We start from the raw sequence: 21,358 nt of genomic DNA, 5'->3' as shown, positions 1-21,358 counted from the left end.
AACAGCCACACACAAACCTAATTCATATAGATGATACTCACTGATCTGTTCTTCTTGCGTTATTGGCTCCTCATCATCTGGAAGGTAGCGCTTATCAATTGCCTCTTTAATCTGGTTATTGGCTCCTTTAGGATCTAAATCCATAGCCCAAGAGAAATTCATCAGGGCGAGGTGCGTTTGACCTAACTTCTTGTAAACCTAAAAATAAACAGCAGCACTACATTTTTCATTAAGTTGTGAGCTTCAACTATAAAATCCTAAACGTTTTAAATTTAAATTAGGGTCTTGATTTATGTGCTACATTCTGATGAGTAGGACATTTTCATCCTACAGAAGAACTCATTCTAACTTCTGAATTCTTTTTATTTTTTTAATGGTCACACCTGTGGCATATGGATGTTCCTGGGCCAGAGATTGAATCTGAGTTGCTGCTTAGACCTATGCTGCAGCTGCAGCAATGTTTGATCCTTTAGCCCACGGCGCCGGGCTGGGGATTGAACCTGTGCTTCCACAGTGACCCAAGTCACTGCAGTGGGATTCTTAACCCACTGCATCACAGCAGGAACTCTTAAGAGTTCTCGTTTTAATATGTTAAGACATTATTTTCAGAATTCCTTGCCTCTATCTCTCAGGTAGTGAGTTTCCAATAAATCTCACTCTGACTCGATAATGACAGTGGAAAGAAATGGGGATATCTGAGTATTTTATATATAACTGAAAGCTAAAGGATTTCCCTGAAGTAGCCTCTGTTATGCACTCATTACTGGCCACTGCCTACAAATATTAATATACTTCTAAAATCACAGAATTAGGGTTATAAGGTATACGTGTGTTCTTGCAACCTCATTAGGATATCATCTTCTTCTTCTATTTTTTTCTTTTTATGGCCTGACCTGCAGCATATGGAAATTCCTGGGCTAGGGGTTAAATCGGAGCCGCAGCTGCTGGCCTACGCCACAGCCACAGCAATGTCAGATCCGAGAAGCATCTCTGACCTATACTGAAGCTCACGGCAATGAGATTCTTAACCCACCAAGCAAGGCCAGGGATCAAACCTGCATCCTCATGGATACCAGCTGGGTTCTTAACCCGCTGAATCACAATGGGAATGCCTCATCTTCTTAATTTTATTTATTTTTATTTTTTTGTCTTTTTTTTTAGGGCAGCACCCGAGGAACATGGAGGTTCCCAGGCTAGGGGTCTCATTGGAGCTGTTGCTGCCAGCCTATGCCAGAGCCACAGCAACACCAGATCCGAGCTGTGTCTGTGACCTATACCACAGCTCACGGCAATGCCAGATCCTTAATCTGCTGAGCTAGGGCAGGGATTGAACCGCAACTTCATGGTTCCTAGTCAGATTCATTTCTGCTGCACCATGACAGGAACTCCATCTTCTTAATATTAAAACTAAATTCGTTCTTTATTCCCAAAGCATTTAGTTCAAAGCTCTAGCTAAATTTACACAACAGATATTGCATAATAAAATATATTTATTCTTCCAAAGTTATTATCTATTATGGAAGTCACAGTTCCAGGGCCCCAATCTTTACCTTTCCTATTAAGAAGTAAACGAGGGATTCTTTGGGAACAATTTGTTTCAATTCTTCAAGTTCTTGTAAAGCAGACTGAAAAAAAAAAAAAAAAAAGAAAAACAGGTAGCAAAATTTTATGAAGTTTTGATTAAGCCAAGTGTCTTTTTGTTTTTTTTTTGCTTTTTAGGTTTGCACCTGCAGCATAAAGAAGTTCCCAGGCTAGGGGTCAAATTGGAGCTACAGCTGCTGTCCACAGCCACAGCCATGCCAGATCTGAGCCGAATCTGTGACCTACGCTGCACCTTGTGGCAACACTGGATCCTTTTTTTAGGGCCATACCCGAGGCATATGGAGGTTCCCAGGCTAGGGGTCTAATCGGAGCTATAGCTGCTGGCCTACGCCACAGCCACACCAGATCCGAGCTGCATCTGTGACAGCTCACGGCAACGCCAGATCCTTAACCCACTGAGCGAGGCCAGGGATTGAACCTGAAACCTCAGCGTTCCTAGTTGGATTCGTTTCCACTGCACCATGACGGGAACTCCAAGATATTGTCACTTTTTTTTTGGCCACACCAGCAGCATGAGGAAATTCTGGAGCCAGTTCTGGACCACAGCAGAGACCTGAGCCACAGCAGTGATAATGCCAGATCCTTAACCTACTGAGCCACCTGGGAATGCTAAGACATTGTCAATTTTTCACTTAGCAAATGGACACAAATAAAAGTAGTTTGATGTTACACAAAGTTATCATCAGTGAGGGAAATCAGGCATTCTCATCACTGAGGGCAGAAGTGTAAACTGATGCAACCTTTTCGTGAGGACAACTTAGCATTATTCATTAAGTTAGAAACTGCACTGACACAACACTGTAAATCAACACACTCTAATTAAAAAAAAAAAAAAAGTTGCAGGGAGTTTCCATTGTGGCTCAGCAGGTTAAGAATCCAACTACTATCCAAGAGGATGTGGGTTTGATCCCTAGCCTTGCTCAGTGGGTTAAGGACCTGGAACTGCCCCAAGCTGCAGTGCAGATGGTAGATGCAGCCTGGATCTGGTGTTGCTGTGGTATAGGCTGGCAGCTGTAGCTTCAATTCAACCCTTAACCTGGGAACATCTATATGCCTCAAGTGTAGCAGCAAAAAGGGGGAAAACTGCATGTAAACATTGATTCCGCCATCCCCATGTTAGGAATTTGGCTTAGTTAAATAAATTATGGTTCATTCTCTATGAAACAGGAGCTGTCAATTGTGTATTTAAAAAAAAAAAAGCAAAATAAGATGCAAGATGTACTGTACTATTTCTTTTTTAACAAAATAAACATACCGGAATGTACAAATACAGAAATGTGGGTATTCACATAAATATTTTATAAATACATTTATATGGACATACACATATTTTTTTCTGGCAGAGATCAATACATGTATGTTCCTAAACAAGTTAAGAATGGGAAGGGATACCTTTGGGGAAGGGATAATTGAAGTGATTAAGGGGGTACTTATGTTTTTTTACCTGGTAGCTTCCTCTCCTTTCTGAATTTTCTAACATTATATATATTATACCTTATTTCTCTTTTTGTCTTTTTAGGGTTGCACCTGTGGCATATGGAGGTTCCCAGGCTAGGGGTCGAATCAGAACTACAGCTATTGGCCTACACCACAGCCCCAGCAACACAGGATCTGAGCTGTCTCTTTGACCTACACCACAGCTCACAGCAATGCCAGATCCTTAACTCGTTGAGCAAGGATAGGGGTCAAACCCACATCCTCATGGATACTAGTCAGGTTTGTTACTGCTGAGTCACAAGGGGAACTCCTCCTTTCTTCATTTTTTTTTTTTTTTTTTTTTTTTGCTTTTTAGGGCATATGGAGGTTCCCAGGGTAGGGGTTGAATCAGAGCTATAGCTGCTGGCCAACACCACAGCCACAGCAACGCAGGATCAAAGCTGTGTCTTTGACCTACAGCACAGCTCACGGCAACGCCAGATCCTTAACCAACTGAGTGAGGCCAGGGATCAAACCTGAATCCTCATGGATGCTAGTCAGATTTGTTAACTGCTGAGCCACGATGGGAACTCCTTTTTTTCCCCTTCATTTTCAAAAGGAACAAAAGTGGGCTGAAAAATACTAGTTCTGACCATAGCTAGGAAAGATACTACACTTTTAAGAATCTGTGGGATTACAGTGAGCCCAGCTGAATAATCTAGGATATTCTCCCTCCACTCAAGGCTCGTATCTTTTTTTTTTTGTCTTTTTGCTATTTCCTGGGCCGTTCCCGCGGCATAGGGAGGTTCCCAGGCTAGGGGCCGAATTGGAGCTGTAGCCACCGGCCTATACCAGAGCCACAGCAACTCAGGATCCGAGCCGTGTCTGCAACCTACACCACAGCTCACGGCAACGCTGGATCGTTAACCCACTGAGCAAGGGCAGGGACCGAACCCTCAACCTCATGGTTCCTAGTCGGATTCGTTAACCACTGCGCCACGACGGGAACTCCAAGGCTCGTATCCTTAATCACATCTGCAAAGTGTTTTTGACCATGTAAGGTAACATATTCATAGGAACCAAGGATCAGGGCACAGACATCCTTAAAGAGCCATTATTATTATGCCTACCATCCTAGTATAAGCCTACTTTGTTAGAAGCAATTCAAAAACATACAAACGTATTATCATGCTAAGTGAAGTCAGCCATACAATGAGACACCAATGTCAAATGCTTTCACTGACATGTGGAATCTGAAAAAAGGACAGACTGAACTTCTTTGCAGAACAGCTGCTGACATTGAAAAACTTATGGTCTCCAGAGGAGACAGTTTGGGGGGTAGGGGGATGTGCTTGGGTCGTGGGATGGAAATCCTGTGCAATTGGATTGTGATGATCATTATACAACTACAGATGTGATAAATTCATTTGATTAATTAAAAAAAAAAAGAAAAAAAAGCAACTAAAAAAAAAAAAAGAAAATACCTAGAAATAACTTGTTGACACTCTACATTGTCTGCAAAATAGTAAAGCTCAAAGTTTAAAACAACAACAACAACAACAACAACAACAACAAAAACCATACAAACACTGAGAAAAACATCTGGACAAATATATTTTGAGCTGTTAATAGTGTTCAGTCCCTGAAGGGTAAGCTTAGAAGGCACCTTCAAATTTGTATTTCTTTTTTTCTTTTTTTTGGCCACATGCATGGCATATGGAAGTTTCTGGGCCAGGTATTGAATCCAAGCTGCAGCTTCAACCTATGCTGCAGCTGGATCCTTAAATCCACTGTGCTGGACCAGGGATTGAACCTGTGCTGCTGCAGAGACAATGACAGATCCTTAACTTGTTGAGCCATGGTGGGAATTCTGCAAATTTATATTTCTTATACTTTATATTATTTGATCTTTTGGTAACAAGCACATTACTTTCATTAAAAAAAATTTTTTTTGAACTTCCCATTGTGGCTCAGTGGTAATGAACCTGACTAGTATCCAGGAGGACACGGGCTTGATCCCTGGCCTCACTCAGTGGATTAAGGATTTAGTGTTGCCATGAGCTGTGGTGTAGGTCACAGACTTGGCTCGGATCCCATGTTGCCGTGGCTGTGGTGTAGGCCAGCAGCTACAGCTTCCATTTGACTCCTAGCCTGGGAACACCCATATGCCACAGGTTGGCCCTAAAAAGCTGAAACAAACAAACAAAAACCTCATATGGAAGTTCCCCTGTGGCTTAGCGATAATGAACCTGGCTGTTGGATCCCTGGTGTTGCTTAGTGGGTTAGGATTCGGCATTGCCTCAAACTGTGATGTATGTTGCAGATGTGGCTTGGATCTGGCGTTGCTGTGGCTGTGGTGGAGGCCTATAGCTGCAGCTCTGATTCGACCCCTAGCCCGGGAGTTTCCATATGCCACAGGTGTGGCCCTAAAAAAAAGAATAAAATAAAAAAAAAAATCAATTTATGGGAAGTAGCATGGAAAGCAGCTAGGTGTTAGGATCACAGGGATTCATTATCATATTATACTACCAACTATAAAGATGTTTGAAATTTTCTGTAATAAAAGAAAAAAAAAGAAGACTGAAGGTGACATACATTCACACATGCACACATTTTCATGGGCAGTATATCTGTAAAAACACTTTTTTCTTTGTCTTTTTAGGGCCGCACCCATGGCATATGGAGGTTCCCAGGCTAGGGGTCAAATCAGAGCTGAGGCTGCTGGCCTGCACCATAGCCACAGCAACGCCAGATCTGAGCCGCGTCTATGACTTACACCACAGCTCACGGCAATGCTGGATCCTCAACCCACTGAGCAAGGCCAGGGATCGAACACGCAACTTCATGGTTCCTAGTTGGATTGTTTCCGCTGCACCATAATGGGAACTCCAAAATGCCATGTTTTTTACACAAGTATGTAGGGAGCTCTGGTGCATCCTCAACACTTTGCCCGCTTCCTAACTGCTGGCAACCCAAGAGAAATAAAGTCAAAGAAACTTCCAGGCTGAGTATGTCTGAGAATCATACCTGCATATCTGGGAATGGAAGATTTATTACATGTAATAATTTTATGAGGTACACTTGATCTTTTTTCGTTCAATAGCCATAGTGTTAAACATTGTAAAATATACATGGAAAAAAGTATTGAAGCAAAAAATTTGTGGTCATTGCTATTAGCTACATAAGACCACGGTTAAAACTACCAAACTTGGATTTTCCATTGTGGCGCAGCGGAAACGAACCCAACTAGGAGCCATGAGGTCTCAGGTTCCATCCCAGCCTCACTCAGTGGGTTAAGGATCCAGTGTTGCCGTGAGCTGTGGTGTAGGTCGCAGATGAGGCTTGGATCTGGTGTTGCTGTGGCTCTGGCGTAGGCCAGCAGCAACAGCTCCGATGAGTGTGGCCCTTAAAAAGACAAAAGGCAAAAAAACCAAACAAACCAAAAAACCCTACCAAACTTTACTAATAGGGACTGACAAAGCCTGTATCCATAAGAATTAAAATTTTAATATTGCAAACTAGCCATTCTCATACTTTTTGGTCTCTGGCCTTTCTATGTTCTTAAAGACTACTGAGGAACCCAAAGAGCTTTTGTTAGTACATACAATATCAGAAATGGAAAATTTCAAGTTTTAAAGATAATAAACCCATGATATATTAACACAATATTTTTCTAATCAGAACAATAAAAAGTCAGTGAGGGGTGAGACAGTGAGAACATTTTTGCAAATCTCTGGTTAACAGAAGACAGATGGGAGTTCCTGTCGTGGCTCAGTGGAAATGAATCTGACTAGCATTCATGAGGACGCAGGTTCGATCCCTGGCCTCACTCAGTGGGTTAAGGATCCAGCGTTGCCGTGAGCTGTGGTGTAGGGTGCAGACAAGGCTTGGATCCCACGTTGCTGCGGCTGTGGTGTAGGCCAGCAGCTACAGCTCTGATTTGACCCCTAGCCTAGGAACCTCCATATGCCATGGGTCTGGCCCTAAAAAGACCAACAACAACAACAAAAAAGACAGCTGGATTCCCTTGTCTGCTTCTGCATTCAATCTGTTATATCACATCAAGCAGCTATACACTGGAGAGAGAATGAAAGTGAAAAAGCCTAATAACATGGAAATTTTATTATGAAAATAGTTTTGATCTCCTAGACTTCTTGAAAGGATTTTTGGTAACCCCTCAGAAGTTCCCAGACCATACATTGAGAACCACTGCTTTAAAGAAATCTTAATCAAGATAATGTACTCTAAAACTTGCTACATCACACACAGTTCAGAATAGATGTATTCTTTCTATCACTGTGTATTACAAGTGTTATTAAAATTTCAGGCATATATCATGCCTTCCGCCACTGATAATCTAGTTACAAACACTCCTTGAGAAAGAGTGTCTAACATAGGATCAGGGTTCTCATTTTTGCTCTAAAAGATTTAAGACTTAACATAACTAGATATTAATATAATACATTAAATAGGGTGGTATCTAGCAATGTTTTGCCACAAGAGAGATTTGAGGTGGCCCTCTAACATAATTTGATTTTCATTTTGGAGACATTTCAGAAGAAATAAGTAACTGTTCCGTATGCCCTTTTTAATACGGTCTACCTATATCTAATCCATGCCTAAAAATGGGCCTTATGAGTTAGCCAAGCTCCAAGCTGGTACTTGAAAACGACTACAACCATTAGGACTTGAACAGTGGATCAGATTAGAACTTGGGCTTCTCGAAGCAAGTAGAGGGCTGATTTACATGGACTTCCGTGATAGGTGTGGTAGCCTTAAAATGGCTTTAAGGGTAATAAGTTGAATATAGTCTTTCAAATGAAGAACGTGACACATATTTAGAGGAGTACAATGAAGCAAAAACATGAAAACAAATGTTGAACTATAATTATAGTACCACAAAGAGCAAGTTAAAAGTTAAGTATTTATTAGATTTAAACGAAGTTTTAAAAGGACAGAAACAGTAGGACTAGAAAAAACAACTTCTTTATAAAGAAAAACAGCGTTAAGACTAGAAGAATTACTGAATAAATGACGAAGCATAAACTGCACATTCAATCCCTTTATACAGCTTTATTCATCTTGAAAAAAGAGTTTATCACTGGTTTTGTATTTTTCTTTTCTTTTTTTGTTTTTTAGGGCTGTACCCATGGGATATGGAAGTTCCCAGGCTAGGGGCTGAATTGGAGCTGTAGCTGCTGCCCTACCCCACAGCCACAGCAATGCCAGATCTGAGCCATGTCTGCAACTCATGGTAACACCCAATCCTTAATCCACTGAGCTAGGCTGGGGCGAGGCCAGGGATCAAACCTGAATTCTCACTGATATAGTCAGGTTTGTTACTGCTGAACCACGATAGGAACTCCTGTATTTTTCTATTTTAGCAAATTTCAATGTATACTGGAAGAACAGACTGCTAGAGAAAGAGTCTACTAAAATGAATTATTTAGCCAAAATTTTCTGTGCACTTAAATTGTGGGTATTTTGGGGGGTTAAGTTTTTAACTCTTCTTAGTAAAAAGAGCCTGCATTTATAAAAAAAAGTAACCTGAACTTTAAGTCAAAACGTTGGCTTTGAAGTTGGATTTGTTTATGATTACTTAGTCTCCTTGTTAAGAGCTCTCATAATTCACTATTATTATACCTTTTTCCTTTATGTATTCAACATGTTATTATCTTGTGACTATCTGATTCATGTTTATTGTCCCTCTAGAAGAGTATTAGATGGTAAGCTATTCAAAGGAGGGAAATACGGTTGCTTTACTTGCCACTATTCTCCTACTGCCTGACATATAATAGATATTCAATAAATACTTGTTGAATAATGCACACACATTCATTTGTCATCTGTTCACATATTTTTGTCCTAACAGGACAGTTTAGGTTTTATATTTAAGATAATGCTCTGATGAAAAAACTGCCTTTCTATATAAGAATAACCATACATTCCTAAACATCCACAGACCCATCCTTCCTAGGAGTATTTCGCAAAGAAATGAAATCAAACACACAAAAGAAACTAACAGCTTTTGAAAATGGGGAAAATAAACTATTTAAGATGAAAATTCAAGTATAGATAACTTTTAGCTTATTAAAAAAGGGGCAAAACTTAAGCAGAACAATTCTGAAGACCATCTTACCTTGTATTTTTCATTTGCAAATAAAACTGAAGCTCTGTGAAATTTGCATAGAGGGTTCTTGGGATCAATAACAATGGCTTTATTTAGGGTATCCAAAGCCTTCTCCGATTTCTTCAGTGCATGCTGAACCTATAAGAAATAAAGATCTTATTAATGTTTTCTTTTGAGGAGGTGAAAATCAAATAATGTGACTCAAAACCAACGTAGCTCCCACTCCGTCATTACCCTCCAAAATGATAACCAATATTCTATCTTCAGATATTTGGTTACCTTTAAGTCTAAAAGACAAGAAAAACCTTGGTCTTCCCTTCACAAATAAATCTGTACTATTTAGCCACATAGTACTCACATTTTAACAGATTTATTATAGTCCTCTAAATATTAGGCTTTTCAAAACTATTCAAGAACCCCTAGAGGATTTGGTTCCAAGCCTTACCAGCCCTTCCCACTCAGAAAAATTATACTTTTACCCCTTTTATGAATTTATTTTAAAAATAATTCATCTGCAAACCACTGATCTATAAATCTGAGCAGTAATTTATTTTAAATAACTTAAAAAAAAACCCAAACCAAGCCCCACTATTTATTCATGTGCACTTATATTCTGCTGTGTTTCTCCTTAGATGAATTATATGTTAAAAAATAAAATGGAACAGACTCACAGGCAGGAAACAATCGTATAAACCAAAGGGAGGGCAGGAAAAAGACAAATTAGGAGTTTGGGATTAAAAGATACACACTACTGCATACAAAATAGATAACAAGGACCTAGTATATAACACAGGGAACTATATTCCTATATTCTTTTTTTTGGGGGGGGGGTCTTTTTAGGCCGCACCCATGGCATATGGAGGTTCCCAGGCTAGGGGTCTAATTGGAGTTGAGCTGCTGGCCTACGCCAGAGCCACAACAACTCCAGATCTGAGCCTCATCCATGACCTACACCACAGCTCATGGGAACGCCGGATCTTCAACCCACTGAGTGAGGCCAGGGATCAAACTCCCATCCTCATGGTTCCTAGTGGGATTCGTTTCCACTATGCCACGATGGGAACTCCCAGGGAACTATAGTCTTATAATAAACTATAATGGAAAAGAATCTGAAAAAATATATTTCTCTATATCTCTCTGGCTATCAATATATCTATCTATCTACTATCTATCTCTGAATCACTCTGCTGTACATCTGAAACTAATACCACACTGAAAATCAACTATAGTTTAATTAAAGAAAAACACACAGGGACACTATAGCAAGGATAAATGACCTTTCTAGGTCTTAAAGCCCACAGATCACACAATGCTGGACCAACCTATGGCCTTTAGAAACTGGCCAGTAGTGTCAACCATCATACTTTGTTCTATAATATATAATTATGAAACCATGACCCAATCTCTTCCCTGAAATTTGAAATTTGAAAAACTGAAATTATGTTCCTTGAAAATCTCAAAAAAAAAAAGAAAAAATAAAGTGGAGAGAATGGATGTGGCTGTGGGATCTTAACAAACAAGAGTGTAAGATTAAGTACTGCCAACATCTTGCTGGTAAATTAATCTAAGCAATGATCTTGCAGAAGGCTATAATTACATGTGGCCAAATATTCTGTCCACAGAACTAAATTCTAGTCCCCTAACAGAGAAGCATACTTTTATCTGAAAACTTCTTCAAATAAACCATTCAAAATTATAAAACAATCTGTTCCACAATAATTTTAGAAGAAAGCCAACTTTAAAAAAAAAAATGTCCAGGAGTTCCCGTCTTGGTGCAGTGGTTAACAAATCCGACTAGGAACCATGAGGTTGTGGGTTCGATCCCTGCCCTTGCTCAGTGGGTTAACGATCTGGCGTTGCCGTGAGCTGTGGTGTAGGTTGCAGACGTGGCTCAGATCCTGCGTTGCTGTGGCTCTGGCGTAGGCTGGCAGCTACAGCTCCGATTAGACCCCTAACCTGGGAACCTCCATATGCCGTGGGAGCGGCCCAAGAAATGGCAAAAAGACAAAAAATAAAATAAAATAAAATAAAAAAAAAATTAAAAAATGTCCAACTTGGAGTTCCCATCGTGGCTCAGTGGTAACAAACCCGACTAGTATCCATGAGGATGCAAGTTTGATCCCTGGCCCTGCTCAGAAGGTTAAGGATCTGGCATTGCTGTGTCTGTGGTGTAGGCCAGCAGCTGAAGGTCTTATTTGACCCCTAGCCTGGGAACCTCCCTATGCCGCAGGCAGCCCTAAAAAAAGCAGGAAAAAAAAAGTCCAACTTAACTAAAATTGTATTAAGAGATACACAGGTTTGGTTTATCTTACATGTTAAAAAAAAAAAAACAAAAACACCTTTGACATAGTTTCTATTTTTTTTGTTCAGTATCTAACTATATGTTACCATATCAATTTTAAGGTAATTATTATAGGAGTTCCCATTGTGGCTCAGTAGTAATGAACCCAAATACTATCCTTGAGGATGCAGGTTAAATCCCTCGCCTTGCTCAGTGGGTTAGGATCTAGCGTTGCCCTGAGCTGTGGTGTAGATTGCAGACATGGCTCGGATCTGGCATTGCTGTGGCTGGTGTAGGCCAGCAGCTGCAGCTCAGACTGGACCCCTAGCCTGGAATTTCCATATGCTGCAGGTGAAGCCCCCCCCAAAGATAACTATTAAAAGAACTCTTCCTCTAAAATGAAAGTAAAATTCCAAACTAATAAAATTTCCTCATATTGTATGCTTGTTCTCACAGAAGCCAACTGCTGAGTGAAAGCACAAAAGATGGGGGAAGCAAAGAGGGAGAAGAGACGGGTGAGAGGGCAAGAACAAGAACTTAAGGTAATACGCTTGCAGAGAAACTAGTAAACGAGATTTTAAAAAGCAAATATACCTTTTTACCTATCAGATACTTAAAAAAAATATATAACCATAACAAACGATGCAACCAACAAGGGCTTCATCTCCAAAATATACAAATAATAGCAACAACAACAAAAAATTAAAAAAAGGAGTTCCCGTCGTGGTGCAGTGGAAACGAATCTGACTAGGAACCATGAGGTTTCGGATTCAATCCCTGGCCTTGCTCAGTGGGTTAAGGATCAGGCGTTGCCATGAGCTGTGGTGTGGGCCGAGGGCTACAGCTCCAATCCAACCCCTAGCCTGGGAACCTCCATACGCGGCCCCAAAACGACAACAAACAAACAAACAAAAACAAAACAAAAATACAAACAGCACATACAACTCAACAACTACAACAAAAAAACCCAAACTAAACAATCCAAAACTAGTATCTAGGAGGATGAGGGTTTGATCCCTGGCCCTGCTTAGTGGCTTAAGGATCTGGCATGTCCGTGAGCTTGTGGTATAGGTTGGCATCTGCTGCTCCAATTTGACCCCTAAACTGGGAACTTTCATATGCCATGGGTATAGTCCTTAAAAAAAAAAAAAGTCTACTAATAACATAGTTTGGAGAAAAGGGAACCCTTCTACACTGTTGATGGGATGTAAATTGGTAGAACTGCTATGGAAAACGGTATGGAAGCTCCTCCGAAAACTAAATACAGAACGACCATATGACCCAGCAATTCCATTCCTTGGCATATTATCTGTACAAAACTTTCATTGAAAAACATATATGCGCCCCTATGTTTATAGTAGCGCTATTCACAATAGCCAAGACATGGAAACAACCTAAATGTTCTTGGCAAATGAATGGATTAAGAAGACGTGGTACAGATACACAAAGGAATTACTACTCAGCCATAAAAAAGAACAAAATAATGTCATTTGCAGCAATATGGATGGAACTAGAGACTCTCATACTAAGTGAAGTAGGTCAGAAAGAGAGAGACAAATACCATATGATATCACTACATGCAGAATTTAAAATACGGCGCAAATGAACCTATCTACAGAACAGAAACCGATTCAAAGACATGGAGAACAGACCTGTGGTTGCCAAAGGGGAGGGAGTGGAATGGAATTTGGGGTTAGTAATAGCAAACTATTACTTTTAGAATGGATGGGCAACGAGGTCCTACTGTATAGCATAGGGAACTATGTTCGATCTCCTGGGATAGAACAAGAGAAAAAAAAATACATATATATATGGCTGGGTTACTCTGCTATACAATAGAAATTGGCACAAGATTGTAAATTTTAATTAGTTCTGACATATCTATATCACTCAGAGGCTAAAATATAGGGAATCATTCGCCTTATAAACTTAACTTAGAAGCTAAATATTAACATAGTAAACTGCTTTCAAAAATATGAAGTATCTCATATGAGTCTTATGATAACCCTTGAGGTAGGCAAGGTGGTATTTCTTGTCATTCATAAAATAGACGCTCAGAGAAATTAAGTAACTTGCCCAAGGAATGAGGGTACTCCAGTGATTTCTCTTTATGTCAAGCAAAAAGGTGCTATTTTTGGCTGTAAAAGAATCTGGGCTACTGTTTCAAGAATAACAACAATAACAAAAAGCCCTAATTTTCATAACAGCAGTTAAGTCAACAACAAATATATTTCAAGAGACTAACTGAACAATACTTAGAAAGCTACTTACTACTCCGATGTGACAAAGCAAAACTGAACTTTGAGGATTGATGTCAAGTGCTTTCTGGAAATGCATTTCTGCAAGGCTGAATTTTTCTTGCTTGTAATAAATCATTCCTAAACCATACCTGGAAGTATAAAATAAAGCACAATTTTAGGAATATGAACTGCTAATTTAGTTCATCTAATAAAAGGATATATATGGAATATGGCCTTTTTTTTTCCTGGTCTTTTTAAGGCTGCACCTGAGGCATATGTTGGTTCTCAGGATAGGGGGCAAATTGGAGCTACAGCTGCCGGGCTTTGCCACAGCCAGTGCAATGCAGGATCTGAGCCTTGCCTGAGACCTACACTGCATCTCATGGCAACACCAGATCCTCAACCCACTGAGCAAGGCCAGGGATCCAGCATTCTCATCAATATTAGTCGGGTTCGTTACTGCTGAGCCACAATGTTAATGTGGCATTTTAATAAACCAGTAAAAAAATACTGATGTAAGACCATCCTACCTGTCTTAGGGTAGGCAAAAACTATCAGTCATGATAAAAAAAAAACTCATCAAAGCATTTTAGACAAGTTACTTCTACAAGAAAAAAAAAAAATTGCATCAATCAATCAAAACTGACAACGGGGGAAAAAAGAAACCACATCCTTAGAACCACCACTACAGTCTAGATTTAGTAGCTAATTTTTACTGAGCGGTTATCATGTGTCTGCCAATAATTCTGTTAAATTCTTTGTGTGATTTATCTCATTTAATCCTAAAGGAACCAAGGGGATATGGACTTTTAAAAATTGATTAATTCATTCATCATTCATTTTGTATGCCAGTAGCATACAAAAGTTCCTGGGCTAGGGACCGAACCCAAGCCACAGCAGTGATAATGTTGAATCCTTAACTGCTAAGCCATCAGGGAACTCCTACCATTTACATTTTTAAATAAAGAAACTGAGGTTTAGGGAAATTACATAACTTGTCCAAAGTTATACAGTTAAAAAGGATTCTAACCAGATCCTTCCTTTATGATTGCAGACCCTAAACTCCTAACAATGCTATTTCCATATTCTTTGCCCAAATGCATATATATTTTATAATTATACTATCACAGTGTCATGTTGCTTCCTTTCCCTCTCCTCACTTACTATTATCAAAAATATGGGAATTCCCATTGTGACTCAGTGGTAAAGAACCCAACTAGAATCCATGTGGATGGGGGTTCATGTTAGGCCTTGCTCAGTGGGTTAAGGATCTGACATTGCTGTGAGCTGTGGGGTAGGTCGCAGATGTGGCTTGGATCCTGCGCTGCTGTGGCTATGGCGTAGGCTGGCAGTTGCAGCTCCAATTCAACCCCTAGCCTGAGAACTTCCATATTCCATACGTGCAGCCCTAAAAAGAAGAAAAAAAAAATGCCCCTATAGAATTCAAAGTTTATAAACTTCAAAATTATTACTATTATTTTGGCTGTGCCCTCGGTATGCAAAAATTTCTGAGCCAGGGATCAAACCCATGCCATAGCAGTGACAATGCCAGATCGTTAACCTGCTGAGCCACCAGAAAAATCTCAAAATTACAACTTTTAAAGGCTTCAAATAAACTTAAAAAATTATACATTTTAAAAACTATGTAATGGTATATTAATTGTTATACAGGTATTTTCCCTGAATTTTCAAAACATCAAATGAATATTATTTGATTGATTTATATTAAGGAGCCTTCTTAGCTAAATTACATAATGATGATGGGGAATATGCACCAAATGATTAAGAAAAAAAAGCACAATAGTATATCTGCTTTATTTGTGTGGCTTTGTTTATTATAATGGTGTTACAGGTAAAGAAAAGGTCTGAAAAACTCTGTGCTAATAATGATGAAAGTGGAGGTAACAAAAGAAAGATTATTTGCCCCGGAGTTCAAAAAATAAATTTGCCTAGTGTTTGGTTAAATACTTCCAGTTACCCAAATAACTCAGTATTTAAATTCTTCAGATTATTCAGACTAGTAAAAGCTTGCTAGTCTGAATAGTCCTCCTTTTCTCTAAGTGAAACAATTATTTTTATAATTTTTGACATGGTAGTTTTTATTTTTTTCAGAATGCAGCTACTGTAATATAGCAGAACAGTTACTACACATTTAAAAAACATTGCAAGGAGTTCCTGTCGTGGTGCAGTGGTTAACTAATCTGACTAGGAACCATGAGGTTGCAGGTTCGATCCCTGCCCTTGCTCAGTGGGTTAAAGATCCGGTGTTGCCATGAGCTGTGGTGTAGGTTGCAGACACGGCTCGGATCCTGTGTTGCTATGGCTCTGGCGTAGGTCAGTGCTACAGCTCCAATTAGACCCCTAGCCTGGGAACCTCCATATGCTGTGGGAGCAGCCCTAGAAAAGGCAAAAAGACAGGGGAAAAAAAAAAACAAAACAAAACAACAAAAGACAAAACATCACAGGAGTTTCCGTGGTAGTTCAGTGGAAATGTAGAAATGGATCTGACTAGTATCCATGAGGATGAAGGTTTGATCCCTGGCCTAAGTGGATTAAGTATCCAGTGTTGCCATAAGCTGTGGTGTAGGTTGCAGATTTGGCTCGGATCTGGCATTGCTGTGGCGGTGGCTATAGCTACGACATGACCCCTAGCCTGGGAACCTCCATATGCCACGGGAGTGGCCCTAAAAAGACAAAAAATAAATTAAAAACAACACCAGTCCTATTAAGAACTGAGCTCTCAGAGTTCCCTGGTAGTCTAGTGGTTAAGGATCTGCCATTGTCAATGCTGTGGCTCAGGTTCAATCCCTGCCCAAGAACGTCTGTATTCTGCGAGGACAGCTTAAAAAAAAAAAAGAAACTGAGCTCTTAAAATATCACAGAGGAACTTCAAGTGAATGTCAGCAAGCTTGACTCTTATAATGTTTAATAGATCAGCAGAAGCCAGCACTTACCAGGCCATCTTTCAAGTAATATATCTACTTAGAAATTAGATATAATCCATTAAAAAACATAAACACAAATCAAAAAATATATTTCAGTAATCTAGTGCTTCAGGTTTAGTGACAAATAGAAACTGCTATAATGATTAACCCTGCCTATTCGTCCACTTATGCACAACTACAAAAAAGTAAAACAGAGGTGTTACCTAAACTGGAACAGTTAACTTAATAAACTAGAACTAGTACTTAGTAAACTAGAACACTGCCAAGGAGCAACAACTAGTGGATGGTTTTCTTTGTTTTCTATTATCCAATAGGTGAATTATACTATTCCTCTCCACTTTCCCAACCACTTTCTATTCTAATCACTGTTTTAGTATTCTAAGAAAAAGTAACAAATCAAGGTAACAAAACCAGCCATTTGCAAAAGTTTGGTAGGAGAAAAGGTTGGGACTGTTGAATATAAGATCTGGAGTTCTATTAGCCTTAGTTAAGAATTTGTTAAATGTATAAATTTCACATAAAAAACATTTTGAAGTTATCAACCAGTTTATAACATTCTTAAGTATTAGTAATCAAATTCATTGACAACAAAGAGATATCCACCAAGAAAAATCACTGAGTATCAGCCCCATCAATAATTTGCACTTCATTAGCACTTACCATGCATTATAATGTCTAGGATTGACTCTGATGGCATTTCGAAAACAAGCTAATGCTTTGTCTAATTCTTCAGTTAACACAAACTCATGCCCTAAGAGGGTATAGGCATAAGCATAATTTGGATCAACCTGGATAGCTCTCTGGAAGAATTTAATTGCAATGTCATGTTCTCGTTGCAAACTGAAACAGTTCCCTGCAGCACACCAGGCCTTAACAAAATGGAAACAAAAAACAAATGCACGATTAAAATTTTTTTCTTTCGTCTTTTTAGGGCCATACCCGAGGCATATGGAAGTTCCCAGGCTAGGGATTGAATCAGAGCTGCAGCTGCTGGCTGCCACAGCAACACCAGATCCGAGCCATGTCTGTGACCTACACCACAGCTCACGGCAACGCTGGATCCTTAACCCAATAAACGAGGCCAGGGATTGAACCTGCATCCTCATGGATACTAGCCAGGTTCATTTCTTTCTGCTAGGCTATGACGGGAACTCCTAAAATTTTTTTTTTTTTCTAGCAAAACCAAGTCTATGACTAAAATCAAGACCCGGATCTTACTTAGAACACAAAAACAACTTAAGAGCTTTAATAGATACAGTCAATTCTCACTATTCATGGATTTCATATTTGCAAATTTGTCTACTTTCTAAAATTCATTTGTAAAGCCAAAATCAATACTTGCAGTGCTTTAGTGGTCACTGGTGGACCCAACAAATGAGTTGCCCAACAGGCATGTTCTCAGGTGAGATTAAAAAAAAAAAAAATGCAACTTTCTACCTTCTTGTTTCAGCAGATTAGACAACTGGAAGATGGAGACTATATAGGTGGGCAGTGCAGTGTAGTGTAAGGAGTTCAGGCTGAGGCCAGATGGATGGAATTTGAATCCCAACTCTGGCGTGTTTATAGGGTGGCCTCTGACAAGTGACTTTAATACTTCTGAACCTCTTTTTCTCTTGCAAAATAAAGAAAATAGAATGTACCAGGATGAGCTGTTTTTAGGATTTAAGGTTATAATTTAAGTATTATATGTATGTGTATATTTCCCCTAGGAGCAATGGTTCAGAACCTATCAATTCAGTGTTCATGGAGACTACAGGGAATAATGAGAACTGATGGTTTTAAATTCTAAGCTTAAATATGTCACAGAAGTGTCACTAAATATTCTTGAGATGCACTGAAATACAATCCTTATAAGACTGAACCTTGTCAATAAACTGTGCCTAGGACTTAAAATGACAGTTGAAATTACTGTTTTAATTTAAAATGATCACTGTAAAAAAACTATTTCTATTTAATGAACTTAATCTTAGTGACAATAGAAATTATAACACAGCCAAATCCTGATTAACCCTGAACGAAATATCTGCTTTATAAGTTTCCTATTTGTAAATCTGTACCACATAATCTACGATCTTCCCTTCTCTGAGTTCCTGCCTACAGAGAAGAATGCAAAAATAAGGGTGATACCAAATGGTGTTTGAATGATTTGGTTTGTCTCCATTTGGTAAAAATGAATGACCAAAAAATAGCTACATAAGCAAAGTGTTTCAGTTAATTTACCTCTGGTGAATTTTTATCCATGTCTGTTAAGTCTTTTGAAAGAACTGAAAGAGCAACATCCTTTTGAAGATGCCAAAGTGTTGTAGAATAGATCTCCATGCCTTCAACTCTGTAATTCTCAATTCTTCTAACTTCTGAGAATATTCTTTCAGCCTGAAATACAAAAACTAGTAAGGGGAAAACAAGTTGATACAATTTACATATATACAGGGAGAATGCTGGGTACTGTTCTCACAGGACCTAAACGCTGCCTTGGTTTTGAATTACTACTAACATATGGCCAAAATGAGTGACCTTCCATGGTAGGTCAAATGATGATGCAATCATATTCACACTTAACTTAGCTTTTATAAACTAAAAAGTCATGATAAGAACATGAATCCTGAAAAGAAAATTTGTTTTCACCAAAAGGCAGAAGAGAGATCTATTCAAAGCTAACAATTTAAAAAGGAGAAGACTATTATTTTATTCTCTATTCCAAGTGTTTTTTTTTTTTTTTCTGGCTGTACCCTCAGCATGTGCAAGTTCCTAGGCCAGGGAGTAAACCTGTGCTATAGCAGTGACAATACCAGATCCTTAACCCACTGAGCCACCAGGGAACTCCCCAAGTTTTAATAAAGGCTTTACAGAATAATTCTCAGGAAAGTTGAGAAAAGAAAGACTTCTGTAATACAAAATCTATTTTTGTACTGACTTTTATTATTAACAGGTTGAGTTGAAAACGTCAGGGGAAAAACAGACTTAGTTGGCCGAGAATGCTATGGCATGCTCAGCACTGAATACACAAATGTCCTACCTGCCAGGAACTACAGTCCCTACCTAGTGTAATAATTCCCTTTTCTTCTGTAGCACTCATGACTTTAGGGTCCCTTCTCAGCTACTAGGTCAAATTTTCTCTTCACCACACTCACAGCTTCTCTTCCTTAAAGTTTGAAGCTTTGGGTTTATAAAACTGATTGGTTCCCTAGTTTATCCATTCACTAAGTTCGAAATTCTGAAAGTTTTGTTTAGAATAAGGAATGTCTGATGTAACAGGAGTATATGTACTCTTTGCAAAATGCACATGCCTTTGTAGAAAGTAGACATACACAGTGTTACAGTGCTGCTGAAGCTCAGCCTAAAGCATTTTTCTCCTTGTTAATTTTAAGGTCAAATGCCATTTTATTATTTTTAAATTATTGTTATTATTATTTATTTTTATGGCTTGAACCTGCAGCATTTGAAAGTTCCCAGGTTTGGGATCGAATTGGAGCCACAGTCTATGCCATGGCCATAGCATAGGTCCAAGCAGCATCTGCGACCTATGCCACACCTGCGGCAATACCAAATCCTTAACCCACTGAGCAGACTGAACGCTGGGTCCTTAAGCTGCTGAGGCACAACAGGAACTCCCTCAAATGCCACTGTGAAACATCCTGAGTAACAAACTTGAAATTGCAGTTTCTTTGATTTGACAATGAATAACTTTAACAAAGATCTGTGTTTCAAGGAAAAGTGTTCTTAAGCAAATGCTACAATTTTACCTCATTTGGAGCATCAGATTAACTTTGTTAGTTATGTATCAAAGAAAATAAACTAGTTCCTTGCATACACACAAAAATGGAATAAGGACTATGTGTTCTATTCTTAATGAAATGAAGATGACAAAATAAGGAAACAGCATTTATAAAACTAGAAAAGGAGTTCCCATCGTGGCGCAGTGGTTAACGAATCCGACTAGGAACCATGAGGTTGAGGGTTCGGTCCCTGCCCTTGCTCAGTGGGTTAACAATCCGGTGTTGCCGTGAGCTGTGGTGTAGGTTGCAGACGCGGCTCGGATCCCGCGTTGCTGTGGCTCTGGTGTAGGCCTGCGGCTACAGCTCCGATTCGACCTCTAGCCTGGGAACCTCCATATGCCGCGGGAGCGGCCCAAAGAAATAGCAAAAGGACAAAAAAAATAAAAAAATTTAAAAAAAATTAAAAAAAATTTATAAAACTAGAAAAATAGGAACAATTCTTAGAAATGGCCATATACAATCGAGAACTAGCTTAGACTTGTGACTTCCTGGAAATCCCTTAAAAGCTATTCAGAGAAGTTTTTCAAGTAGGTATTTTTCAAATATACATTGGTTATGAGAAGACAGGCCTAACTACCTGCCAAATAAAGATTTTGGAAACTTCTTGGTTTTAAATTTTTCAGAATCTATTGTTTCCTCTGAAATGTCACTGTGCCACAGACAAAAAGGAAAATGAAAAAAACTTAAGAAATTAGGTTGAAACAAAGGTTTTTTTTAAGTTAAACATCTGTGTCTATATCTGCTCTATAATTAGGGGATATAATAAAATTCATGTAAAGTACCTATAAAACAATAAATAAGAAATAATTTTGAAAACGTTTGGCCAAATACAACTTTTACCTATGTACCAATAACACCCCCCCCCCCCCGCCACAATCTAACAATGAAAAAAAAGGCTTTCTGTCTACAACTCTTTTTTCTTTACTACTCAAACTTGTAAGAATAGGTATCTTCTACCTTTATTCTCT

General features: G+C 39.0%; 1 protein-coding gene across 9 annotated transcripts in view; it reads right to left on the bottom strand.

The window, feature by feature from the left end:
• CDC27 (cell division cycle 27) overlaps positions 1 to 21,358 on the bottom strand; it is a 71,404-nt gene that overhangs the window by 4,379 nt on the left and 45,667 nt on the right. For 4 of the 9 annotated variants that reach the window (XM_003131307.5, XM_013989920.1, XM_021066795.1 and 1 more), the window contains 6 exons: positions 18,835 to 18,987; positions 17,275 to 17,483; positions 13,701 to 13,818; positions 9,158 to 9,286; positions 1,551 to 1,625; positions 42 to 198 (listed from right to left, as the gene is read on the bottom strand). In XM_003131307.5, the coding sequence (XP_003131355.2) occupies positions 42 to 198; positions 1,551 to 1,625; positions 9,158 to 9,286; positions 13,701 to 13,818; positions 17,275 to 17,483; positions 18,835 to 18,987 (841 nt within the window). Of the gene's footprint in view, positions 1 to 41; positions 218 to 1,550; positions 1,626 to 9,157; positions 9,287 to 13,700; positions 13,819 to 17,274; positions 17,484 to 18,834; positions 18,988 to 21,358 lie in introns of all 9 variants that reach the window. The other 5 variants (XM_005656939.3, XM_021066797.1, XM_021066796.1 and 2 more) reach the window with 2 other exon arrangements.

The sequence above is a fragment of the Sus scrofa genome, chromosome 12 (genome assembly GCF_000003025.6).
Source record: "Sus scrofa isolate TJ Tabasco breed Duroc chromosome 12, Sscrofa11.1, whole genome shotgun sequence".
In the NCBI taxonomy this organism is placed as follows: domain Eukaryota; kingdom Metazoa; phylum Chordata; class Mammalia; order Artiodactyla; family Suidae; genus Sus; species Sus scrofa.
The sequence above is the reverse complement of the archived record's forward strand: the minus strand, read 5'-3'. Positions and strand labels throughout refer to the sequence as shown.